Raw genomic sequence first — 22,408 nt, forward strand, 5'->3', positions numbered from 1 at the left:
TGAGGGCTGGAATCTGGCATGGAGAATTGAGCATGTCACATTCTCCCCAAAGATGGTGTAGCTATGGGTATGTTTTCTGGGAGACCACAGTGGAAATTCTTGCTGAATCCCCAGCACACTGGTACTACAATGGCAAAATCTAACCCTTACATTTTATATTACAAACTATTGTTTACGAGTGGCTATGCCTTTTGTCCTGAAGTGGTGATATGACAATGTGCTAGTTTGCTCTGTTGATTTTCTTTGAGCTGTGGATCAGGTGTGGATTAATTAAACAGCCCTGGGCAGCTGTTTGGTCATTGGCAGAGACTGGGTTTGTGGGATTTCCACACTTAAGGATTTACAGTGAAGTGTATTTAATATTAAGGGATACAAACTCTTAGCTTTATGGATGGCACAGCCTCTTCCCCATGCAATCTCAGACTGCAATTTTATCTTTGTTATAGTAATTTAATATTTGAATTTTTAGCAGCTATAAAGCTGCAGCAAATAAGATCCTAGGTTATATACCAGTAGAGGGCAGCAGTGCTATATACAAAAAATGAGTTCTCTAATACAAATATAGCAACTTCTCCTCTGACATCCTGAAGATCTTATTATGAAATATTGTGCCACATGAATATTACAAGCAGGAAGAGATTTTTTTCATAAACTATAATTTGTTCCTATTATAATGTATTTTCTGTAATTTCAAACAGTTTTAATATGCTCCTCCAAACCAACACAGCATTCAATGAAACTTGCATTTTGTGTTCAAGTGGACTATAAACATAGTTTATTAGCTATAGTTTAAACACTTTCAAAACTAATTATATACCCTTAAGTAGAAACATTAAATCAACACACCATTTCATTCTGTGTTGACAAAATGTCAATAAGATGGTATTAATAACGTGCACCTTATTCGAATATGAATGGTCAGATTTTTTTCCCCCTCTGAATATTTATGGAGATGAATATGGGGCCATTTAACACGCTATCTACAAATGCAAATTAAATCCAAATGCGAGATGAATATAAATCAAAGTTGAAGAGAGACAAGGAACCCGAAAAGGCTAAAAACTGCCCAACCAAACAACTTTACACGCAGCAGGTCTTACATACCTGGCAAGGCCAGAACTTATTTTTTTTTTTAAAACTTCTGTTGAGAGCTTCCTGCTTTGTGTCAGTGTTTTGTATCTACCTACAGTTCCATGAGACCCTAATGCGGCACCCCCAAGATCAATTTGGCTGACTGCTGCCCTCGGAAGGATTCTAACACCCAGATAGTTAGACGTTCAAGTTTTAGTCTCAATCAGTCTTTTTTAAAACAAGTGCATCTGGAAGGCCAAAAACCATGTGGATGCCAATTTTGGCTATAGGATGCTAAGGAGGACACAAGGATCACACTGTGGATACTTTGAATGTTTCTGGTGTTTTGTTTTGATTTTGTTTTGTTTGTTTTTTGTGGTGGTGATGGGGGGAGGCAGTGGAAAGGAGGATGGGCTAACACAATGATTTCACTGATTGCATGGAGTATCTACAAGAAAGAAAGGCAGGACCGGAGGAGTGCCACCAGGCCCTTTAAAGGGGCTTTGGGGGGATTATTTTATTTTTCAGGACCAGAATTACAACATTTATCAGTCTGACAAGGAGTTTGGATCCCATGTTACTTTTACAATGGAGAGCAATTTCCTCCTTAGTGAAGAAGTGGCAGTATTTTTTTAATATTTAGCTCCAGGTATTAATACTATACCAAAATATCTGCCTCAATGCATAGCTCTCATGATGATATTCAAATGGAGGAGGAGGAGACTGAACAGAATGAATTGGTGTTCTTCATGGGCTGCTTACTTTGCATGTACTTTATCTATAATGTATGGCAGTGTTTGAACTAAGGAGGGGAATTTCCTGTACTGTGTAGTTCAACCTCCCTCTCTGAATAATGAGAGCTTTATCTCTTCTTTTTAAACATATTGCTGAAGAGCTGATCTTGCAAGGTGATGAGTGTCTGCAGTTGATGGTAATCAAGGCAGAATTGGGCCTTGTAAGTTTTGGCTTTGTAATACATCATATTCCATGGACTTTTTAAAAAAAATCAACAGAGAAAAACCCTAATTTTGCATATAAGGACTTTTTGTCTTCCACCAGTGCCGGTCCATATTATTCAATTCAAACAGCATGTGAAGTACATAGAAGGGAAGGATTCTTCACTGACTTTATATATGTAATACAATTTGTCAACACAGAAATAAAGGAATATATCGGCAAAGAAAAGTAACTGGATTTACCTGATTGACATGATCCAGCTTGGGGCAGGGTCTTCCACCATTGTAAGGTTTTTCACGGAGCCATTTAGACCTAACCTTTACCCCACTCCCACAGGATTTACTACAGCGAGACCAATTGGACCATTCACTGAGCTTGCAGTCTGAGGGGCATGGAATAATGCAGGCTTCCTCAATGTAACCTGAGAGAATGGAAATGAAAGCAAAATCTCTTCAGCATGTTGCTCTGCCATTTCTCTCTGACACCTCAGTCTAGTTTGTTGCAAGTGTCCAAAGTTTGACTTGACAGAAGTGGGTGAATGCAGAGATTTCTTTATCATTTGGGCTAAATTAAATTCTGCAGGAAATTGACACACACCCCCATTGATTGTGTTGAAACAACAGCTGAGCATCCTCAATATTATCTGATTAGAATTTGTTCTCACCAGATTTCCACAGTCTGACTTTCTAACAGCTGCTAGAGTGTAATTGATGCTGCGTTAGTCTCATGCTGCAGAAATGATAGATAGATAGATAGATGTGTTAAAAAATCCTGCCACACAGATGAGTTACAAACCTTTACATAGTTGCATCAAGCAAATCTGCTGTGGTTATATGTATGTTAACAGTCTAACAAACTGGACCACAAGACTTGTGTTTTATCAGCTTGGAACTAGTAAACTTAATATCTTGTGACCTATTCAAGGCTAGAAAGAGAGAGTGGTCAGCCACATTACTGATTTGCAGATTAACATCCATCTGTCCTCACTAGTACACAAAGGGCTGGTCTACACTGGGGGGGGGGGAATCGATCCAAGATACGCAACTTCAGCTACGCGAATAGCGTAGCTGAAGTCGAAGTATCTTGAATCAAATTACCTGGGGTCCAGACAGCGCGGGATCGATGGCTGCAGCTCCCCCATCGACTGCGCTACCGCCGCTCGTTCTGGTGGAGTTCCGGAGTCGACGGTGAGCGCGTTCGGGGATCGATATATTGCGTCTTAACAAGACGCGATATATCGATCCTGGATAAATCGATTGCTACCCACCGATATGGCGGGTAGTGAAGACGTACCCAAAGTAATCACTCTGAAGGGGAAGGCAAATGCTTAGTTTTGGTAACTCATGGATCCTGAGAAACTGGAAGGAGGGTGTGTATAGAGATATGTAACTAGGATACCATTCCTAAATCAATGTAACAACTGACAATGCATTTCTTCTAAAGCAGAATATGTTACAACTATACTATGTGTGTGGTTTATATTAACATTTACAGCAAGAGCCATAAAAAGTTAGTATTCATCAGCCATAACCGTGCCGCTACTGTAGAGATGTCCTGAATGTATATGGAATATCCCCTAAATATATGTGTGTGTGTGTGTGTGTGTGTGTGTGTGTGTGTGTGTGTAAAAATGACGGTAGTATCTCAGGTACCACGTGTAATAACTTGGCAAATGTAGACTTTTTAATGAAAATTATTTTACATACAGTTGAAAAACCAACAAATTAATGAAATGATGAGATGCACCTGAATCACTTATGTATTGTAAGTGAGATAGTTCTCGTAGCATTGGTAGAGCAGGCTGGTCACAGTTTTACATTTATTGTCTTTTAATTTCATTGAATGTCTCCTTATTTTTTATTACTAGTGAGGACTTACCTTTGCTATACTATTCATTACTTTGTCTGCCTCTATATTGTCTCTTTTTATTAATTGACTCTCTAAACAATCCCCAAGCTTTTCAATATCTTTTCATATAGAAGTTTTCCAGGTCTCTAATAATTTTAATTCCTCCTCTCTGAAGCCCTTTCTATTTCTGTTATATCCTTTTGAGATAAGAGTGAGGCTTGAATGGCATTGGGTCACGTTAGGTCAACAATTTGGCACCCCCTTCCTTTATTTTTTTTTTGAAGCTTCTATCTTGTTCTCCAAAATTTCAGCTTTCATTAAATGAAATATCTGTAGCCATTATGGTTCTGAGGAAACAAACAGTATTTTCAACGTTAACGGACACAGTGATGGCAGCCTGAATTTGTAGAGAGCTTGAAATACTAACTCCAAGAGGTGTGGACTGTCTCATTCATCTCTAAAGGGTGCTAACTCAGGTGCCTAATGATAATTTAAATGTCAACTTATCTATTTCACTGCTCATCTAAGCAGATAAGAAAGGAGAGGGACTTTCTTATTATGATGAAACGTGCAATACATTAATTTTAATACTACAATTGAGTGGCACTTGAGATACACTTACTTTGTTTGCAGTTTGACCTATCGAGCCAAAATGCCAGAGGGGAACAGTGGAACCTATGGGACATTTGAGTCCCACCAGAGCAGAAGGGGCTTGACCAGTTCTGGTGACTGGTTTGGGATCATCTCATCCTGCTTCTAGAGGATGCAGTGAGATACTGTGTGTAGACCCAGGTAGACATCATTACATTGGTCACACTTAGGTCATGTTTTCAAGTTTTCTTACAACCATGACCAAAAAAACCCCCACTTAGATTCTGATGTCATGTCACATGACTCTGGGGGCCATGTGCTTTATTCCACCTCTGCCCAGGATGCATCCAAACCCAGTGAGAGGGAGCCAAGCCTCAACATCCAAGCAGAGCATGCTCATGATCACACTTTGAGCAACTGGACAATCTACTGTGAGAGACATTCATTTTAGCTTGTCTTGTAGGTGGAGCCAGGCTTGTGGGCAAAAAACCAACCAGACAACACACTACTTTTTTCATTTCCAATTTGGGTCTGGATAAGAGTGATCAGAACTGCCCACAATATTCCAAGCAAGAATATGCTATTTATCTACATAATTACATTATAATATTTAAGTATTAATTTCCCTCCTGTTCCTTTTGCATCCTAGCAGTTTCTTTGCTTTTTTGTCCACCTCCGCATGCTGATAACCTATCATCTTCATCAACTGTGACATTAGCAACTCTATTTAAAAAAATTAAACTCTGAGTGAACTGTCTTCTGCCGAGATCTTTTCTGAAGTCAACTAACACCAAACAATTATGTGCAATATTAAAATGCAGGAACGTTTGATACATTTTATTTCCAAATATATTTGTAGACACTTTCCAGCAATGTATGTTAAAAACAAGGTGCAGTAGAAATAATAATAATAAAAAAACCTGTACAATTAGAATATGCACATTTTACCTGTACACTCATATAAGCTCTGAATTCTGGTTCTAGTTTTCTATAGCTTGCATCTGCTTGGAACTGCTAGCTGGTTAAATATCTTTACAGAGTATGTCTTGAATTTGATCTATGTAGAGCCGTCCTTCAGAGAAAGTTGACATCTTAAAGATGATACAACTTCACAGAAGTGAATTATGAACTTGTTTATTAAGTAACATTTGACATTCAACAGACTGACTGACCAAATGATTCTTTATGAAAGGCACATTGTTTTAGACATATTTTTGAAAATCGTATGATATGCAGTGGTATGGATTGCCCTGCAGCAGAATGGGTGACATCGATTATGGATCATGTCTGGGTTAATCTTGGAATTCAGACATGCCTGACCTCAAAGCTCCATTCTACACTAAATGTTAATGCATAAAAATCAAATTGTTAATCTTCTACAGAATGCAACGAGCACTTTAAGATGGAATGTAAAGCCAGACATCCGATTTCCATATTTTGGAATATTGCAATTTGAAATGAATCATGACCAGGAAGTTAAGAGAGAACAGAAAATAACTGTCTAGCAGGATTTTTTTGGCTCGTTATGAAACTCCTCATGTTTTAATATCTCTAAGGTTGAGTTCATTGACATCCTAATCTACTGGATGCAAGCTTTTATCTACACTAGTTTCAACATTACTTTTACATAATTTTGCCCACATAAAACTATTTCTATTTTTAACAGTAACACTCAGTTTTAGTGTTTGTTAAATTTCTCTCTCTCCAATTAAAATCTGGAAGAAACAACTTCATCTCATTTTAGATAAATTATTCACTTTTTTCAGCAGATAACTTCAATCAATCTAGACTGGTTCAACTAGCTCATTTATTGAGACTCTAGGATAAGCCTCCAAAATATTTTAACTTTGCCTGATTGTAACTCAAGGGATTCAATTTCTCATCATCTGTCTCAGTCACAACTTCAGGCACTTTCAGATGTGAGGGCCACAAAACACCAGTAGCAGGTTGGGGGTTTGTGTGTGGAGGGGTTACTGGGATAAGAAAAGGAAACTTCTGGGAACATATTTTCCTAAATGACCTACCGGATTACCACATATTTAGCTTTGTTTCCCCTGTTTGTTGATACAAAATAGGAAAATAAAGAATTCTTCTAGTGGGATAATATATGTAATACATTGTATGTACCACAATAGCCTGTAATGATAACATGTAGTAAAAAATCTCCATATGCTTGCACCATTCAACATGAAATGTTTTAAATCACAATGCAATAAAGCCATAATTGTATCTAATACCTGAAATTCTTTACTATATTTTCACAGAGGATTTAGTAGGCAAATTACCATATTAACACTATGTAAAAAGTTTGTGTGACCGAAGCACTACAATTCTTTACACTTCTTAGTCCATCTTCTACTCAGAGGATGCACTTTCCTGGCTAGTCAAGTCCACGGTGCTGATGGAGACTTCTCTACAAGAGTTGCCTCTATCCTGCCTCCCCACAGGCAATGGCACCAGCACCCACAAATCCCCTGGAATGATTCGGTAGTGGGAACTTTTGAATAACAAGAGCTGAAGGTAGAGAATAAGAGGGGACTCTTAGTCATTGGAGACATGGGAGAAGAAGGGTTTTTGTTGTCACCAGAGGGTAGAGGAGGAAAGCAGGGAGTCACCAGGGAGGAAATACTATCAAGAGAGGAAGGGAACGAGTGAGTGAAGACTTCTAGCCACTGGTGGGAGATAGAAGAGTGTTTGACAGAATATGGGTCCCCAGCATTAGCAGAAAGAGGGGAAAGGAAGGAGCATTCCAGGTGCAAAGAGGTCTCTAAAGGGAACAGAGAGACTGAAGGCCTTTCCAAGGAATGAATGGAGTTTATGTTCAGGGAAAAGAGGCAAAGTGACTGCAGAGGAGAGACACAACCTGGGAGATATTAAAGGGAAAAGAGGGACAGAGGAGGGAAGACAGGAAAGAAGAAGACAGGGATAAAAGGAAGAGGGAAGGAGAGCAGACAAAGGAGGGCAGAAGGTGGGTATGATACTTTCTCAGGGTACCGGAACTGTAAGTTATCTTGTTATCCCTCTGCCTCAGCAGTATTTGCTGATACTAGACTGATACTAGACTGTGTGACAGCTCCTGATACTCCAGTGCATTAGCCAGTCCAACAAACTCTTCAGGACTCTGCCAGCCCCTATTTCACCTTGCAGGTAACACTTGGAGCACTTCAGTTAATGACTCCCCTTGTAGAACATTGCCCTGCAATATCCAGCCCCTGTCACTGGACACTCTCAGAAATTACCAACTCCACTGTCTCCAAAGAGATAAGACACTCACCAGCCTGTTGGCTTCATGGACAATGCACACTTTATTTTAATATATTGCACTGAGATGAACTTATAGTAAAACCAAGAATAAGTTTATTAATAAAGAACAGAGATTCAAGTGATGCTAAGCAAGAGTAGTAGAAACAGAAAATGATTACAAATAAAACAAAAGTACAAGTGACTAAAGCTTAACAGGCTACAATTCTTGACTAAGGAGGTCTCTCACCAAAAGCCTCCTCTCAGTGTCACAAGCTTTCCCCTGGCCAGGATCCTGTGTTCATGGATACAAAAAGCACTGTGGTTCTTGCTCCCTCAGTGATGGATAGCCAGACTGTCCTTTCCCCCACAGATAGTCAAATAAATCATTGAAATGTATCCTTTGAAGTACACCCCCAGGCAAATTTCCTCTCCCCTGCTGTTCTTCAGGGTGCAGACTCCATGCTGTCTATGCTGTTCTTCTAATCCTTCCGATAATTTACTTTTCCTGTTGACTCGATATGGACCTATAATTTCCATTGTCTTTGGCTACTCCTGCTCCATTTACATTCGACATCTAGGCAGATAGGAAAGTCAACATTCCTTTGTCTACGGAACCTTTAATCACCCTGCCTGGTTTGCTTGGTTTAAATGTCTTTTTAGTATAAACATACAACTTCTTAACTGTTATTTGTGCACACATCATACAATGATCATGATGGCCAGTATGAAATAAGTTTTCGTTTGATATCTCATATGATATTCTTTGTAGATAAATATCATGAAAGCAATGTGTTAGGTGTAGAGAGTTGTTCAGGCCAGACAGGAGTTTCTCTTACATGGCAGTGAAAGCTCACCGTGTGGCAATAAGAGAGCTCAGAGGACAGACTGAATGGGGAAAGACAGACATGAGATAGGAAAGAAAAACAGAAAGAGAAGAAGAGGAAACAGAAGAAGAAATAAATGGAGACAACACATCCTGCCAGAAACAGCCTTTTCTGCCAAGCACAGACGGAAAATGATGCCCCAAGAGCTGATTCAGGTATCTCCTGACCAAAACTAGGGAAACAAACAAAAGAACCGCCTTCCCAACTAAAAATAAAAGACAAAGAGAAGTAAGTATGGGGAGGCCATCACATTGTTTGGCATTACAATCTTTGGAAATTGTGTCAATTTTCAAAATATTTAAGAGAAAAATCACAGTGTCTAACTACATTTGAGATCTGAAAGTCTTTGCCAAACTAATTTGGTTTCTTTGGCATCATTTCTTCCTCTCAGTCCCTTCTCTATTTCATCTTGAATCATCAGCCGACCCAGTGTCTAGCCAGGGCTAAGCCACAAGAGACCTTTGGGACATATGCAGGAGCAGCCATCAACATCATGATCTCCTCCAGCTCCCCTCGACTTCCTTCTGCAGTGCTCCATTCCACCTCTTGGCATCCCAGCTGGCCTGCACATTATCATCAGATTTATCTTGCACACTTACAGCTCATACTCAGAATACTAATAGAGAATCATTTGTAATTAATCCATGCAGTAAAATAAACAATTAAATAAAAATGTTGAAAAAATGGTTACAAATTATAAATTCAAGGAAACTGCAATCTGCTTGCAGATATCTATGTGACCAGAGAAGATTAAATTAGATAAATTGCCTATAGAAAATGATTCATTTTACTCTATTCTCCAGTCTTCTTATGCCACTTTTCATCAAATGCATCTCTGAAGGCGTCTCATCACCACCTACACATTTTTGCATGTTTCACATAGACATGTGCTTTCACATGCTGCCCAGGCACACCTATCTCTTCCTTCTCTCTTCTTTACTTCATCGGTGTAAATATATTCAATGCAATGCAAGCAAAAAAAAACAAAAACAAAATTATGACGCCAAAGAGATAACAAGTCTCCTACACTTGGAACATCCCAGTGTTAGCTACCTAGTTTATAAAAGGACAATTTTAAACTTGGGTCTAGGCAACTAATTCCATATTTAAACACCTAAACAAGACCCTGTTTCAGCAATATAATTATGTGCAGTCAATGAGACTACTCATATGCTTAAAATTAGGCATGAGCTTAAGGACTTTGCTGAATCAGGCCTAACGTGGATGATTTCCAGAGATGCAGAGCACCCAGGACTCCCACTAAGGCTATGTCTACATTTGGAGGTGGCGGTGTGATTCCGAGCTTGAGTAGAAGTACTCAGGCTAGCTTTCACTGAGCTAGTGCATTAAAAATATTAAGGATGTAGCCACAGTAGCATGGTCAGTGGTGGCACGGGCTAGCTGCCATTAGCATGTACCCATGAGGTTCAGGTGGGTTTCTACTTAGAGTGACTAGCCTGTGCCACTGCTCACTGATCCCCATGCTACTGCAGCTACAGACTTACTATTTTTAGCGTGCTAGCTCAATGAGAGCTAGCACAAGAATGGCTACTTAAGCTGGGGATTACTCCCACAGCTCCAAGTGCAGACATACTCTGTGTCAATCAGAACAGATGATGCTCAGCACCTTTGAAAAAACTGTGCTTTGTTGCTTAGTTTTAGTTGCTTAGTTTTAGTTACTCATGTTTGCAATTTTTCACCATGCTGTAAAAATATCAAAAAATTAGGAGAAGATAACTGATGCTGATCAGAGATATGGAGAACTTATATATAGACAGGGCTGGAAAGTAACATGTAGATTCTTTTAAGAAAAGGACAACTAAACTAATCAGGATTTAATCATGCAGCAAATTCTGATCATGAGTTTATGAAGTGGACATCCATCTACTATGAATTGGACTGAAATTACTAAACAACCTCATGTTTACCATTGAACCAACATCAACTAGCAATGTCCTTCAGCCACTACCAACCTGGATTCAAACTTAGGGGTGATAGTTTGCCCCATGACCAATTTCCTGAGCTATTTGCACCACCAAGTAAAAAGTTATTTAAGGATATGATGGAAAATTGTTACAACAGAGTTAAGTGGACTTCATCCCTTGCCTGATGACAAAGCAGTCAAAGTAGGTGGACTTAAGATTCTTTCTATTCACAAAGTGCTGATGTCTGCATATAAAGTCTGACTCTAATTGGGTTGAGTTTGTTGTGCTGTAGCTTGGAATCATTATGGATGTCTTAAAATCTTAGTATTTGGAGATCAACACAGCAGCTGGCTAGTTATTACCCCACGCATGAGAGCAGAACAACTATCCTGCTTCTTTCTTGCAAGTACTGCCCTCTGCTTCCAAGAGAGAAATTGTGGCACGAGAGTTTTTTATGCTATATAATCTGTAGAAATATATCTTTCTTGAGATTGATCTTCCAGGACTGGGAGAAGAGCACAGCTGTCTACATTTCTCCTGGTTTTAAAAGGTATTTGTTCTTTGTCCAGCTGTGCTTATATTTGTGACTCTGTCACAATATCCCATGGAATGATAAATTGCACTACAGCATGTCCTTTTTCTTATTTTCAGGATTACCTTTCAAGACTTCAATGCCAAAGAACGACTGTTAATACTTAGTGATCTTCTGCATCAGCAGTTCTGTCTCTGGAGGACTAAATACAGGCTTCATGTGCTCTCTGAGTTGATGGATGTCTCCTGAGTCTGACCCATTGACAGAAAGAGTATCTTGGCACCGGCAGTAGTGGTGGCAGAGGATGAGAAGGCAGCAAGGTGTATGAGCAAGAACAATCTATACCACGACTGTTCTCTTGCCTAGAACTTGCCAAATTGCTCCTGGCTACAACATACTGTTGGCAGCGATTTTTAGACTTACAATCAAATGCAGTGTCAAGGGCAATGTCTAAGCCAGTATTTGAGCTAAAGCTGAAGGATAATGCTTCCATCTGCTTTAATGTATAATTCAAGTACATTTATTCAAACCATACTTACTAAGCACCTCTTTTTGAATTTCTTGATGACTACAGCATCATCTCAACAATACCCCTGCCTGGCCACAAAGATGTTCATGTAGAAAATGTTACAAATTCATAGGCAACATATTCCAAGACAGCATACAAGGTGTATCAAATACAGTACCTTATATATACCATACATATACCATATGGAAAAGTAAAATACATGCCCTAATAGTGTTTATAATAGACTTAAGGGGTAGAGCTAAGATGCAAGTACACTAGCATTGTATTAAATATAGACTTAGATAAGATATTGCCATGGAAATAACATAATGTGTTTTATAAAGGTATGCTTAATGAAAAACAAAAAATGTTTCATCTCAATTTCTACATTCTTTATTTTCCTTTTATAGATCTATATTGCTGTAGAGTAGTTTAAAAAGGAAAAGACAAAGAGAAAAAGAATTGATAAAAGTGGACACAGGAAGTTATAAACTTATGTTTGAGACCACATGGACATTCTTATAACATTTGAAATTTGGCTATCAGGCACATGAGCAGTTCAATAAGAAATTCCTTGCTTCACATAGCTACTCTCAACAGATGTTGCAAAAGATATTCACTGATACACAAATATTCCTCTATAATCCCCTGCATAAGCCTTGTAGCCATAGACTGCTTTGTAGAGTCAGCACAAATCAATGTATCTCATTTAATTAATGCTAAAGGGGGAAATAATCTCACACTAATAAGGCAGCAGACAAACTATCCAGGACTGGTTGATTGTGCCTAAGGTCTTAACAATAAACTGACATGAATTAAGAAGGGTAATACGACCTATATAAAAAAATGTACAACAGTTTGCCATGCTAGCATGCTGATTCCCTGTATAAGAGAACATGTCTCAGTTTATGTGGGTCAGGAATCATAATTACTATATGAAGGAGAGAAACTAAATACTGTAGAATAAATAAAGTGGTTTATATGCAGTACTGTAGAATAAATAAAGTGGGTTATATGCAGTACAGTAGCTCTTTGCTTTTCATGATCAGGATACAAATACAAGTGTGTGTGTGTGTGTGTGTGTGTGTGTGTGTAGAAAGTGAAAAAGGAAAAGTTACTTACTTGTTCCCATAATATAAGAACTAGGGGTCACCAAATGAAATTAATGGGCAGCAGGTTTAAAACAAATAAAAGGAAGTTCTTCACACAGTGCACAGTCAATCTGTGGAACTCCTTGCCTGAGGAGGTTGTGAAGGCTAGGACTATAACAGGGTTTAAAAGAGAACTAGATAAATTCATGGAGGTTAAGTCCATTAATGGCTATTAGCCAGGATGGGTAAGGAATGGTGTCCCTAGCCTCTGTTTGTCAGAGGGTGGAGAGGGATGGCAGGGAAGAGATCACTTGATCATTACCTGTTAGGTTCACTCCCTCTAGGACACCTGGCATTGGTCACTGTTGGTAGACAGGATACTGGGCTGGATGGACCTTTGGTCTGACCCAGTATGGCCAGTCTTACGTTCTTATGTTGTTCTTACAAGTTTTTTGTTCCAACAGCAATTATAATTTAAACTTTAAAGGAGCCACACAGGGATTTTGCACTTGCTATTTACTGTATTAAATAAACCATAATAATACTTTGGTAAAAATGTGTTCAGTTGTTGATGACATGTTATTTCCTCAAACTAAAACAAACACCAATGATGACAGAGATAGGCTACAAAAAGCAATTGTGTGTTTTGTAAAGAAAAGGCTGCAGTTAATTGCACGTCATATTTTCCTACTTTCCCAGCAAATTACTGGAACCAATATGAAACCAAGCAGAGATCACAGAACTAGAAAACAGAAGGTCTATGTCCACAGTGAGAGAAATGGAAAAATCTCTCTTTTATATCTATCTATCTATATACAGAGAGAGAGAGAGAGAGAGAGATCTACAGTAAGCATTGTGGACATAGCACTTTCCTGAGTGACCATAACTTACTCCCTCGATCCCACAAACTTACCCTTACTCAAAGCCTTTACTCAACACCATGCTTCCCTGGTCCTTCTTTTCATGTTAACTTAGACCCTCAATCTGAGCCACCTGGACTAAAGTATAGGCAGTCAATCGCCTCTAATAAAGAAATGAGTTGAGAAAATGACTGCACCATAACTAAAGGTGGGGCAGAATTTGTGTGGGCTTACCCAAAAAAAGACAGCTTTGCTTTGTGGTTTGGGGGGGGGGGGAGGAAGGTGGTCAGAAACTACTGCAAAAGGTGTTCCGTGGTCAACTTTGCAGCAATGATTCACCCCTCCACCCCCAGGAATGTGCATGAAGGCATGAAACCTGGGTGAGACAAGTCTCTATGTGAAAGCAGCGAGGAAGCCAGCACCTATCCTCCCTCCCCTAGTAGCCAGCAAGTGGAGGTGAATGGCAGGCTGGATTTGGACCTGCTGTGGGCATTACGCTAGTCACCCCTTTTAAAGGGGGTCTGGGAAGGAATTTTTTCCACGCCACCAGAATTGGCTTCGGTGGAGTGTTTTTTTTTCGCCTTCCTCACAGCAGGTGTGAGGATGGACTTTTTCTGGTGAATAGAAAAGGTGGTAGGCCATATGTCGCAACTTATTTTGTAATATTGGGCGGATGTTCAGTGCAGGTACTTCATAGTGAGGGCAGCCAGTGACCAGATAAATGGGCTGGTAAAGGACTTAAAAGGAGGTACTGAATAAAGAAAACAGAACGGGGGAGGGGGTTTGGGAACTTCCATGACCGGTACGGCAGGGAGCCAACCCTCCCTCTCCCCATTCTTATAGCCCTCCTTAAGTCTCTTGCGAGGCTGGTGGATGGTAAGGTTCAAGCCATGGGTTAGCTGGGGGACCTGGATGGAAACAAAGGGGGATTGGTGGAAGCCCCAGAGAATTGATGTGAATAAGCATGGAATTGCCTGCACTGTACACTTTATCTGCCAGATAGTCCCAGACAACTATATAATAAAGTTGCAGCCTGATTAAAACCCATAACAAGTCTCCTGTCCTTCTTGCAGTATACCCAGACAATTAGACTCTCTTTCTCTCCTCTTCTCCCTTCCCCAAAATATGAGCTGCACTGTCCTACCTGCTCATGGCTCCCTGAGTCCTCCTCCCATTTCCAAGAAGAGACCTGTCGTACCTCTCCTGGCCACCCTAAGAAGTGCTAAATAGGGCTTCCTCTTCGCAAAGAATGGATGGTTCTCCTGGTCCTCCCTGTAGCTTACTTCTGCCTGACTAAACTCTGTCCCATGCTCAGGGCATGAGGCCACTTCATTGTCAAATTTTCCCTAATTTAGTCACTCCATGCCTCCTTGTCCCTCCTGTTTCTTGGCCTGATGGAGAGGATGAAACCCACTAGGTGAGGAGACATACAGGTCATCGGTGTCACAACCTAGCCATTCTCAGAAACACTTACATCTTGCTGTGCCAGGCAAAGTGAAAACACCCTTAGATTTATCCAGAGGTGAAAGTAAGCCCGTACTCCCCGGTACGGCATACTGGCAAGAGCTGGTTTGCCGTACCCGGGCGGCCTGGCTTCCCAAGGTGGCAATTTAAAGGGTCTGAGGCTCCCAGCAGTGGCTGGAGCCCCAGGCCCTTTAAATTGCCGCCACAGCCCCGCTGCTGGAGCTCTGGGGTAGCGGAAGCAGGGCTCCGGGGGTTATTTAAAGGGCCGGGGCTCCCGCTGCCTCTACTGCCCTGAGCCCTTTAAATAGCCGCCAGAGCCTCACCGCAGCTACCCCAGGACTCCGGGGGGCTATTTAATGGGCCGGGGCAGTAGAAGCAGGGGAGTCCTAGGCCCTTTAAATAGCCCCAAGAGCCCTGCTGCCAGAGCCCTGGGATAGCAGCGGCAGCCAGGGGCTCCAGCGGTAGTTTAAAGGACCCAGGGCGGTAGTGGCGGCCGAGCCCTGGGCCCTTTAAACTGCTGCCGGAGCCCCCGGTTGCCGCTGCTACCCCTGCGGGGGGGAGGGAGGGCACTTACCGGTACAGGGCGGTCCAGGGCTGGCTCTGACCCCCCCATCCCTGCCCCTTCCACCTGAGGCCCCGCCCCTTCCAGGGGCCAAAGCCGGCCCCAACCCAGCCCCGTACCGGTAAGTCCCTATTTCTATTTTCACCCCTGGATTTATCAATTTCCACACATTTTTTCTTATCAAGAAAACATTCAGAAGTTCCCTACATTAAAACAGACTGGGATATTCTAGTGAAATAAAGAAGTTCTATGCAGAACTGAGCATAGAATTTGTCTCTCCTACCTGTGTCCTCGGTTACTGAAATTTAACCAAATATTATAACTTAATTGTCAGTGAAGTACTGTATTATTGTAAAGGAGATAACAGACTCACAAGCAAACATGGGGTTTATAAAAAGCAAATAATGCAGACAAACCTGGTAGCTTTTTTGATTGAATTACAAAATAAATAGATAAAGATAATGTGAAATGTGTCCCATATTTAGAGTTCAGTAAAGTATGTGATACAGTATCTAAAAAAACCTACCTGTACAGGAAAAAAATAGCTCAAATAAGTTTGGATATGGGCACTGTCAAATGGGTAGAACAAAAGCTGAAGAACTACAAAGATTGATGAGAAGCTGCAGTGTATATTAAGCTGGTGAGTGCTGCCCAATGGGATGCCACAGGGCTCACTGTTAGATTTGGTGTTATTTAGCATCTTTATTCATGTTCTGGAAAAAGGAGTAAACAGCACATTGAAATTCACAGATGATACTAAATTGCAAGGCTTTGTAAATTCCACAGAGGACATGAGAACTATACCATGGGACTTAAGGGAAATTGGAAATATGAGCAACACATAAAATGAGATTCAACCTCAAAAGCACTAGCTAATACACCTAGGGAAAAATAAACCAAAACACTGCAACATAAAATGCTAATGCAACACAGATATTCAATAGAAGTGACAAACATATATAGCAATTAGAGATGGAAAAGGCCTACTAAAGTTTATTTTATCCTCTTGTAAGTGCAGGAATATAGCAGTCTATTTACTAGTGGTACATAGTGGAGAAAAAAGTAAGGTTGAAGGTAGACAATAAATTAGGTAAGTCCTTAGGAAAAGGAACAGTCTCTTTCTATGTGTATGTACAGTGCCTAACACAATGGGATCCTGAAGGCACTAGTGTAAGATAAATGGTAGTAGCAGTAGTCCGGAGAAGCCTACAGTGCAAATACTTCATTTCTTGCTCACCTGAAACTCCCAGTGAGGTCACTGGAGATTCTGGGTGCACAAGGAATGCAGGATTAGCTTCAATATGATTCTCACCTGCTTCTGTCAATGCATCACATCATTAAGATAATGATAATGTAGCTCTTAAATGAAGCTGGAGAGACCTGACCACTCGTAGGATTCTGCATACAGCTTGGGGCCTTTCCGCAGTAGAAGGATGTAAACACATTGGAGAGAATTCAGAGAAGAGCACCAGGATTACTGAAAGCCAAGAGACACTGATTTATGAAGAAAGAATAAAAGAACTGAAAGCAAACATGTAGGTTTGCCAACCAACAATTGAGGCAAATATAAAGACCCACAAGTGTTTCAAGGCTGCAAACATCAAAGAGGGATTCCAAATCTGTAGTCAGAGTAACAGGATGAAATTGAGAAAAGAAAAAAACATGCTGAATGTCAAGAACATTCTCTCAGTGGTAAAATCGATTAAGCTACAACAGCCTCTTAAGGGATGTCTCCCCAGGGTTGAATCTCTTGAATAATTGCAACTAGGCAAGACAAACCAGTTGACAACAGGTTGAGGATAAGTCTTTTCTGGTTTTTAATTCCTTTGATTCCATGAAAAATTTTAATAAAGCTTTGATGTGATATTAAACTTATTGCAATAAGAAACAATGCCATGGGCTGTAAGTATTTTATAATGAACATTTTAAAAACAAAGCAGTATATTTGATTATGGAAACAAACATCTCTGCCATCAATTACTGTGTATAATACATAGACACAAGACCCTGTGCACTCAAAATGACAGTACCAAATGGAAAATTATGTGTGGCGGGGGAACCTCTTGAGAAAATTCTGAATTCCACAGCCATAGAATCGGAGGGTACATGGGGCAGTGCACAGATCTATTGTTTCAGGCTGTGTGCTAAGGAAAACACCATTGAATTGGTGTACACTCAGTTCCAATGTTTGGGTTATTTTTGCAACTATACGGCTAGAATAATAACTTAAACAAAATGAAAGCTGAAAGTCTGTAGCACAATTCAAGGGCAAGGGGTGAATTTTATGGCAAATTTAGCAGCCACAGAATTGCAGAATACATGGGGCACTGAATACAGGACAATCAGGGAACATATCATGATAGGCAGGGCTGATATTTATTAAGGTTGCCTGATACTTCCCATTATATGACAGTGTATTCAATTGCTTAAGACTTTACCAGCTCTCAGTCATTTGGGCTAAATTTTCCAAGCTTGTAGTGTACCTCAGGCATAATTGTTCTGGAAAAGTTCAGCCAGAACAGTTCAACTATTTCCAAGAACAACGCTAGGGAAAAATACTTGGTTTTGCCCATGTTAAAAAATGCTGACAACTTTTTCTTTGAAAGCTCTAGTAACCCCATGCTTCAGAGCAGGGACTAGAATTTTAGCCTTTGTGTCAGAGATGTGCCTGTTGTCATCCCAGTGAAAATCTGTTGAAATCTGGCCACATTATAAGCCTCTGAAAAAATAGCAAGCTCAGTAGAGATTTCTTAGATTTCAGCAGCTAAATTTCCTGAAGATTCCACCTCCACTAGTCATGCTCAAGACTGGAGCTCAACAGGACTTTCCTGTAATTCTGGGATTCTGCAGGACATGCTGGGTCTGAGAGTCTGTACTGAGAGCAGAGAAACTTTCTCTCAGTGACGCTACCCTCTCCCCCCTTCCACCCCAGCATGGAGTAGGAAGCTGCCTGATTCAAATGCAGAAGGGACAAGAGGCCGACCTGTGGGAAGAGGGTAAGGAGGATTAGTTTGGAACAAGGACTCTTTGGTTGAAGCCTTAGACTGGAAGCCTGTAGGGAAGGAAACTAGGACTGCCTGGGCAAGAAGACTAGATCTGGGAGCTGGGGACTGGTTGAGCAAGGAGACTGGAAGCTGGGGCAGAGAGAAAGTAGGGAACAGGGACTGAAAAGCAGTGGTGCAAGGGGAAGGATGTGAGAGGAAGACAGAGGAGAGGTGCAGGGGGAGAACTGGCACTGGTTGGGCTAAGAGACTACGACAAAGAGCTGGGGGACGGGGAGATAAAGCGATCAGTTGAGGTGACCAGGGAGGGAAATTGGGAGAAGGAGCCAAGGGAAAGGGGAATGTGGGCAGGCAGGGGAGGCCAAGACAGGGAGAGAGACACAGATGATGGAATTGCCAGATGTGGGAGTGAACTGGGACTGACTGGTCAAGGACACAGGGACCTGGAAGTCCAGAGGCGTGAGACTAGGGCTTGCTGGGCAAAGATATTGGGACTGGTGAGGAGAATGGAACTGAGCTGAGGAGCCAGGGATGGGGAAAAAGAGGCCTGGGACAAGGAGAGATTAGTGGAGAGAGGGCAGAAGGGTTAACACTTTGGGAGGAAAGAGTGGAAGAGTGTGCCAACTAGAGCACACTCCCCTCCAAAGCCTGGAGCTGTAAAACCCACCGGTAAAGTGTAGAGCTGGGGGAATAATGGATTTTTCAGTTAACTGGCTATTCTGAAATTGAAAAAAGCTTAATTTATGTAGGGTCAAATCAAAAATGAAATTGTTTTGAGATTTTCAGGAAAATGAAAAAGTAAAAAAAAAATTGTGTTTCTAAAATTTTCAGTTGAATTGTGGGCATTTTGACAAAAACAAGGGAGGACTAGATTTACAAAATGGCTTGGGCATGAGGGAGGGAGGAGGTGACCTCCCTTATAACTTTTAGCTCAGTGGTTAGGGAATTCGCCCAGGATGTGGGAGACTCTGATTTAATTTCCCCATCTGTGTGATGAGGAGAAGGGATTTAAATATGGATTTCCCACCTCTTAGGTGACTGGCCTAGCCACTGAGCTATAGAGTCACTCTCATTCTCTCTGTGTCCCAATGCATAAACACAACGGAACAGCTTCAACAAGAGAGACAGAGTGACCTACAGCAGAATATCCCAGAGTCCATATTTCCAAAATATTTTGATTTATTCAGTTCAGTGAAACTATTTGGCAAACTTGACACAAATTCACAAATAGTTTCAGGTCAACCAAAACTACCTAGTTTATTTTCTGAACATGTTTTGCCCAGCTTCAGCGAAATGTCCCATTCCTCTCTAGGGCTGGTCACATAGAGGGTGACAACCAATTACTGCTATCAGTGAACTCCATTAGCTCAAGTGTAAGAGGTCTCTATGGTGGATTCTAAAGGTTCCAATCCTACTGAATATCCCTGTGGGTGTCAAAATTATGCTGCATTATGGAACTTCTGTTTATTCAGGATGCTGTGGTTTGTTTTTAACTTAGAAAATAACCTGCTAAACTATGTTAAAAGAACATTTTTAAGGTTGTCAAGTCAAGCTCTCAAAAGTTAGGCTGCCTGTTCAACATTATTCAAAGGCTGCTCTGGAGACAGAAGTATTAATTTACTCACAGGATTTTCTACGGCACTCATCACTATAGTACTTGAGTGCTCCACAACATTAATGAATTCATTTTCAAGAACACCCCTATGAGATGTACAGCTATTACCACATTTTATAAATGGGGAATAGAGGAAATTAAGGTCAAAAGTATGCACTAATTTTGGGTGCGCAATGTGAGATGCCTAAGACCTGTTTTTTCAGAGTACTTAGCATTATATAACACTTCATAATTCCAAGCACATAGGTGTCTCTAGGACTATCAAACTGGAACCTTTCTTGAGCACTGAACTGTTTTTTAAAAACTATATTATATATTTTTTTTCACCACAATAGGATGCCAGCTGTGTTGATGAGGAACCACCTTTATTCAAGAAACCAGAGAGAATCACAAAATGATACATAGCTTGGAGAGCAGCTTTTACCTCAAAGTGAGTTCTGTCACTCTTAAAGTTTGCAAAATACTTTCAGATTCTTGGATGAAAGGCATTATTTATAAGTGCAAATTATTGTTATTAAAAGTAATTAACAAAACTTAAGGAGACTAAAATCAAATTAATAAAACAACCATGTAAGAGACTTGAAGGTACATGGCCCAACCATGAAAGCTGATAAGTAGGCCACATATTCCTATTAGCTGTTCCATCTTCCTGAATTAATTTACAATGAATTTGTAACGTGATGTGTATATTTTTATCCAAGTGATGCTGTTGCTGTTCTTGTGCTACCAATGTAGATATAGCTTCTTAAATTAAAAACGAGTGCTCAGCAATGTCAGCTCAAAATTGAAGACTACAACACAATGATCAAATCTTCTGAGCATGAAGGCCAAGCATGAGATCACAAATTGTTGCTGTCAAGGTTATGGGGTGAACTGCATCTGAGACTCCTTTTAGGTCCCTCTTGAGTGCACCCCCGTAGGAGACAGGCCTGGCTTACCAAACCTCACTCTGGGAGGAACCATGTAGTCCAACCACTCTCAGACTGGATCTGTGGGTCGCAGCCCTCCTTGTTTCTCCACTGTATGAACACGTCAGGTCCAACTGCATTTGGCAAGCCCTTTCACTCTGGGGACCTGTGACCAGTAAGCTGATTAAAGTGACTCAGAAGCAGCATCTTCAAAACCATTCATCCCTCCAGAGGTACAAAATACACAGAGCAAGGGGTAAAAACAATAAAATCTTCCATTGCAAGTTTTATTAGTTCCCCTCAGCCAACCTAACTCCCATCTCTGGCTGGGAGAAACAGAGAGCATGCTGCAAGCAGGACAATCTAGTTTGTGTGTGATCCCTGACCAGCTTTGCAGCTTCCACCAACACTCTTTGCACAGCGTCTGGCCACTCACTCAATCCTCACCCTTTTCTAGACTGGGGAGCAGGGGGGAGTGTCCTCTGATGTCTTATTGTTCCCTTCTCTTTTCAGCGTTGGCAAAGCAGCAGTGTTACCAGGATTGAGGCCAGAAGTCGCCTCATTACTGCTACAAACCTGGCTGTTATGTTTGTGTGTTTGTTGGGATGCTTCTTTTTTAGGCATTGTTTTACTTTTCCTGCCTGATTTTCCTCTAACAACCCATTTTGGTCTAAATCCATAGAAAGAAATCCATCATAAGCAAAAACATCATATTTATAAAAAATACAGATATTTCCTACGTTGTCACAGTTGCCAGAAGACTTACTAAGGTGTTTTACATGTTAAAGAGCCATTGTCAACTTGAAATATCACATTTCTGAATAATTCTTTTTAGCCAACTATATTTACAAGTAATTCCCTACAATTATCATAACTAAAAGTAGCCAGAGAAAAATATTTGAACCTCAGTATATTACTCTGCGCATTTGACAGCACACTAGGAATAGTCAGTTTCATTATTTCATTGAGAGTCATTTTCACTTCTTGCACTAGCATGTTCACTATGGAACACTGGTTGGGGATGGAGGGGCTCACATACATGCTCCTCCCCAGATGCAGCAGAGAGCTACTGTTGATTCTAAATGTGGGGACAAGAGGAGCAGAGACGTAACAGGTTCTGGGAACAGGGTGGTGGTAGAGAGGCTCTCCCACCTAAGTCCCTAGATGGCCTTTGCATGTTGTTAGGAGGTAATGTCAGCATGGGGTAGCAAAGGGCCTCTTCTGCTAGCATAGGAACTGGGGTAATGGAAACAGGAAGGGTGCGATCAGATAGTTTCTCTCTGGAACACTTTCATAGTTCCCAGGGAGCAGTGGGTGGCAGGTTCAATGTGGGGAAGAAGGAAAGAT

At 40.8% G+C, this 22,408-nt stretch overlaps 1 protein-coding gene across 1 annotated transcript in view; it reads right to left on the bottom strand.

The window, feature by feature from the left end:
- Window positions 1-22,408, bottom strand: part of THSD7A (thrombospondin type 1 domain containing 7A) — a 539,203-nt gene that overhangs the window by 52,677 nt on the left and 464,118 nt on the right. Inside the window, exon 16 of the mRNA XM_042856716.2 lies at window positions 2,271-2,449. Within this exon, the coding sequence (XP_042712650.2) occupies window positions 2,271-2,449 (179 nt within the window). The remainder of the gene's footprint in view (window positions 1-2,270; window positions 2,450-22,408) is intronic.

Source organism: Chrysemys picta, chromosome 2 (assembly GCF_011386835.1).
Source record: "Chrysemys picta bellii isolate R12L10 chromosome 2, ASM1138683v2, whole genome shotgun sequence".
NCBI classification, from domain to species: domain Eukaryota; kingdom Metazoa; phylum Chordata; order Testudines; family Emydidae; genus Chrysemys; species Chrysemys picta.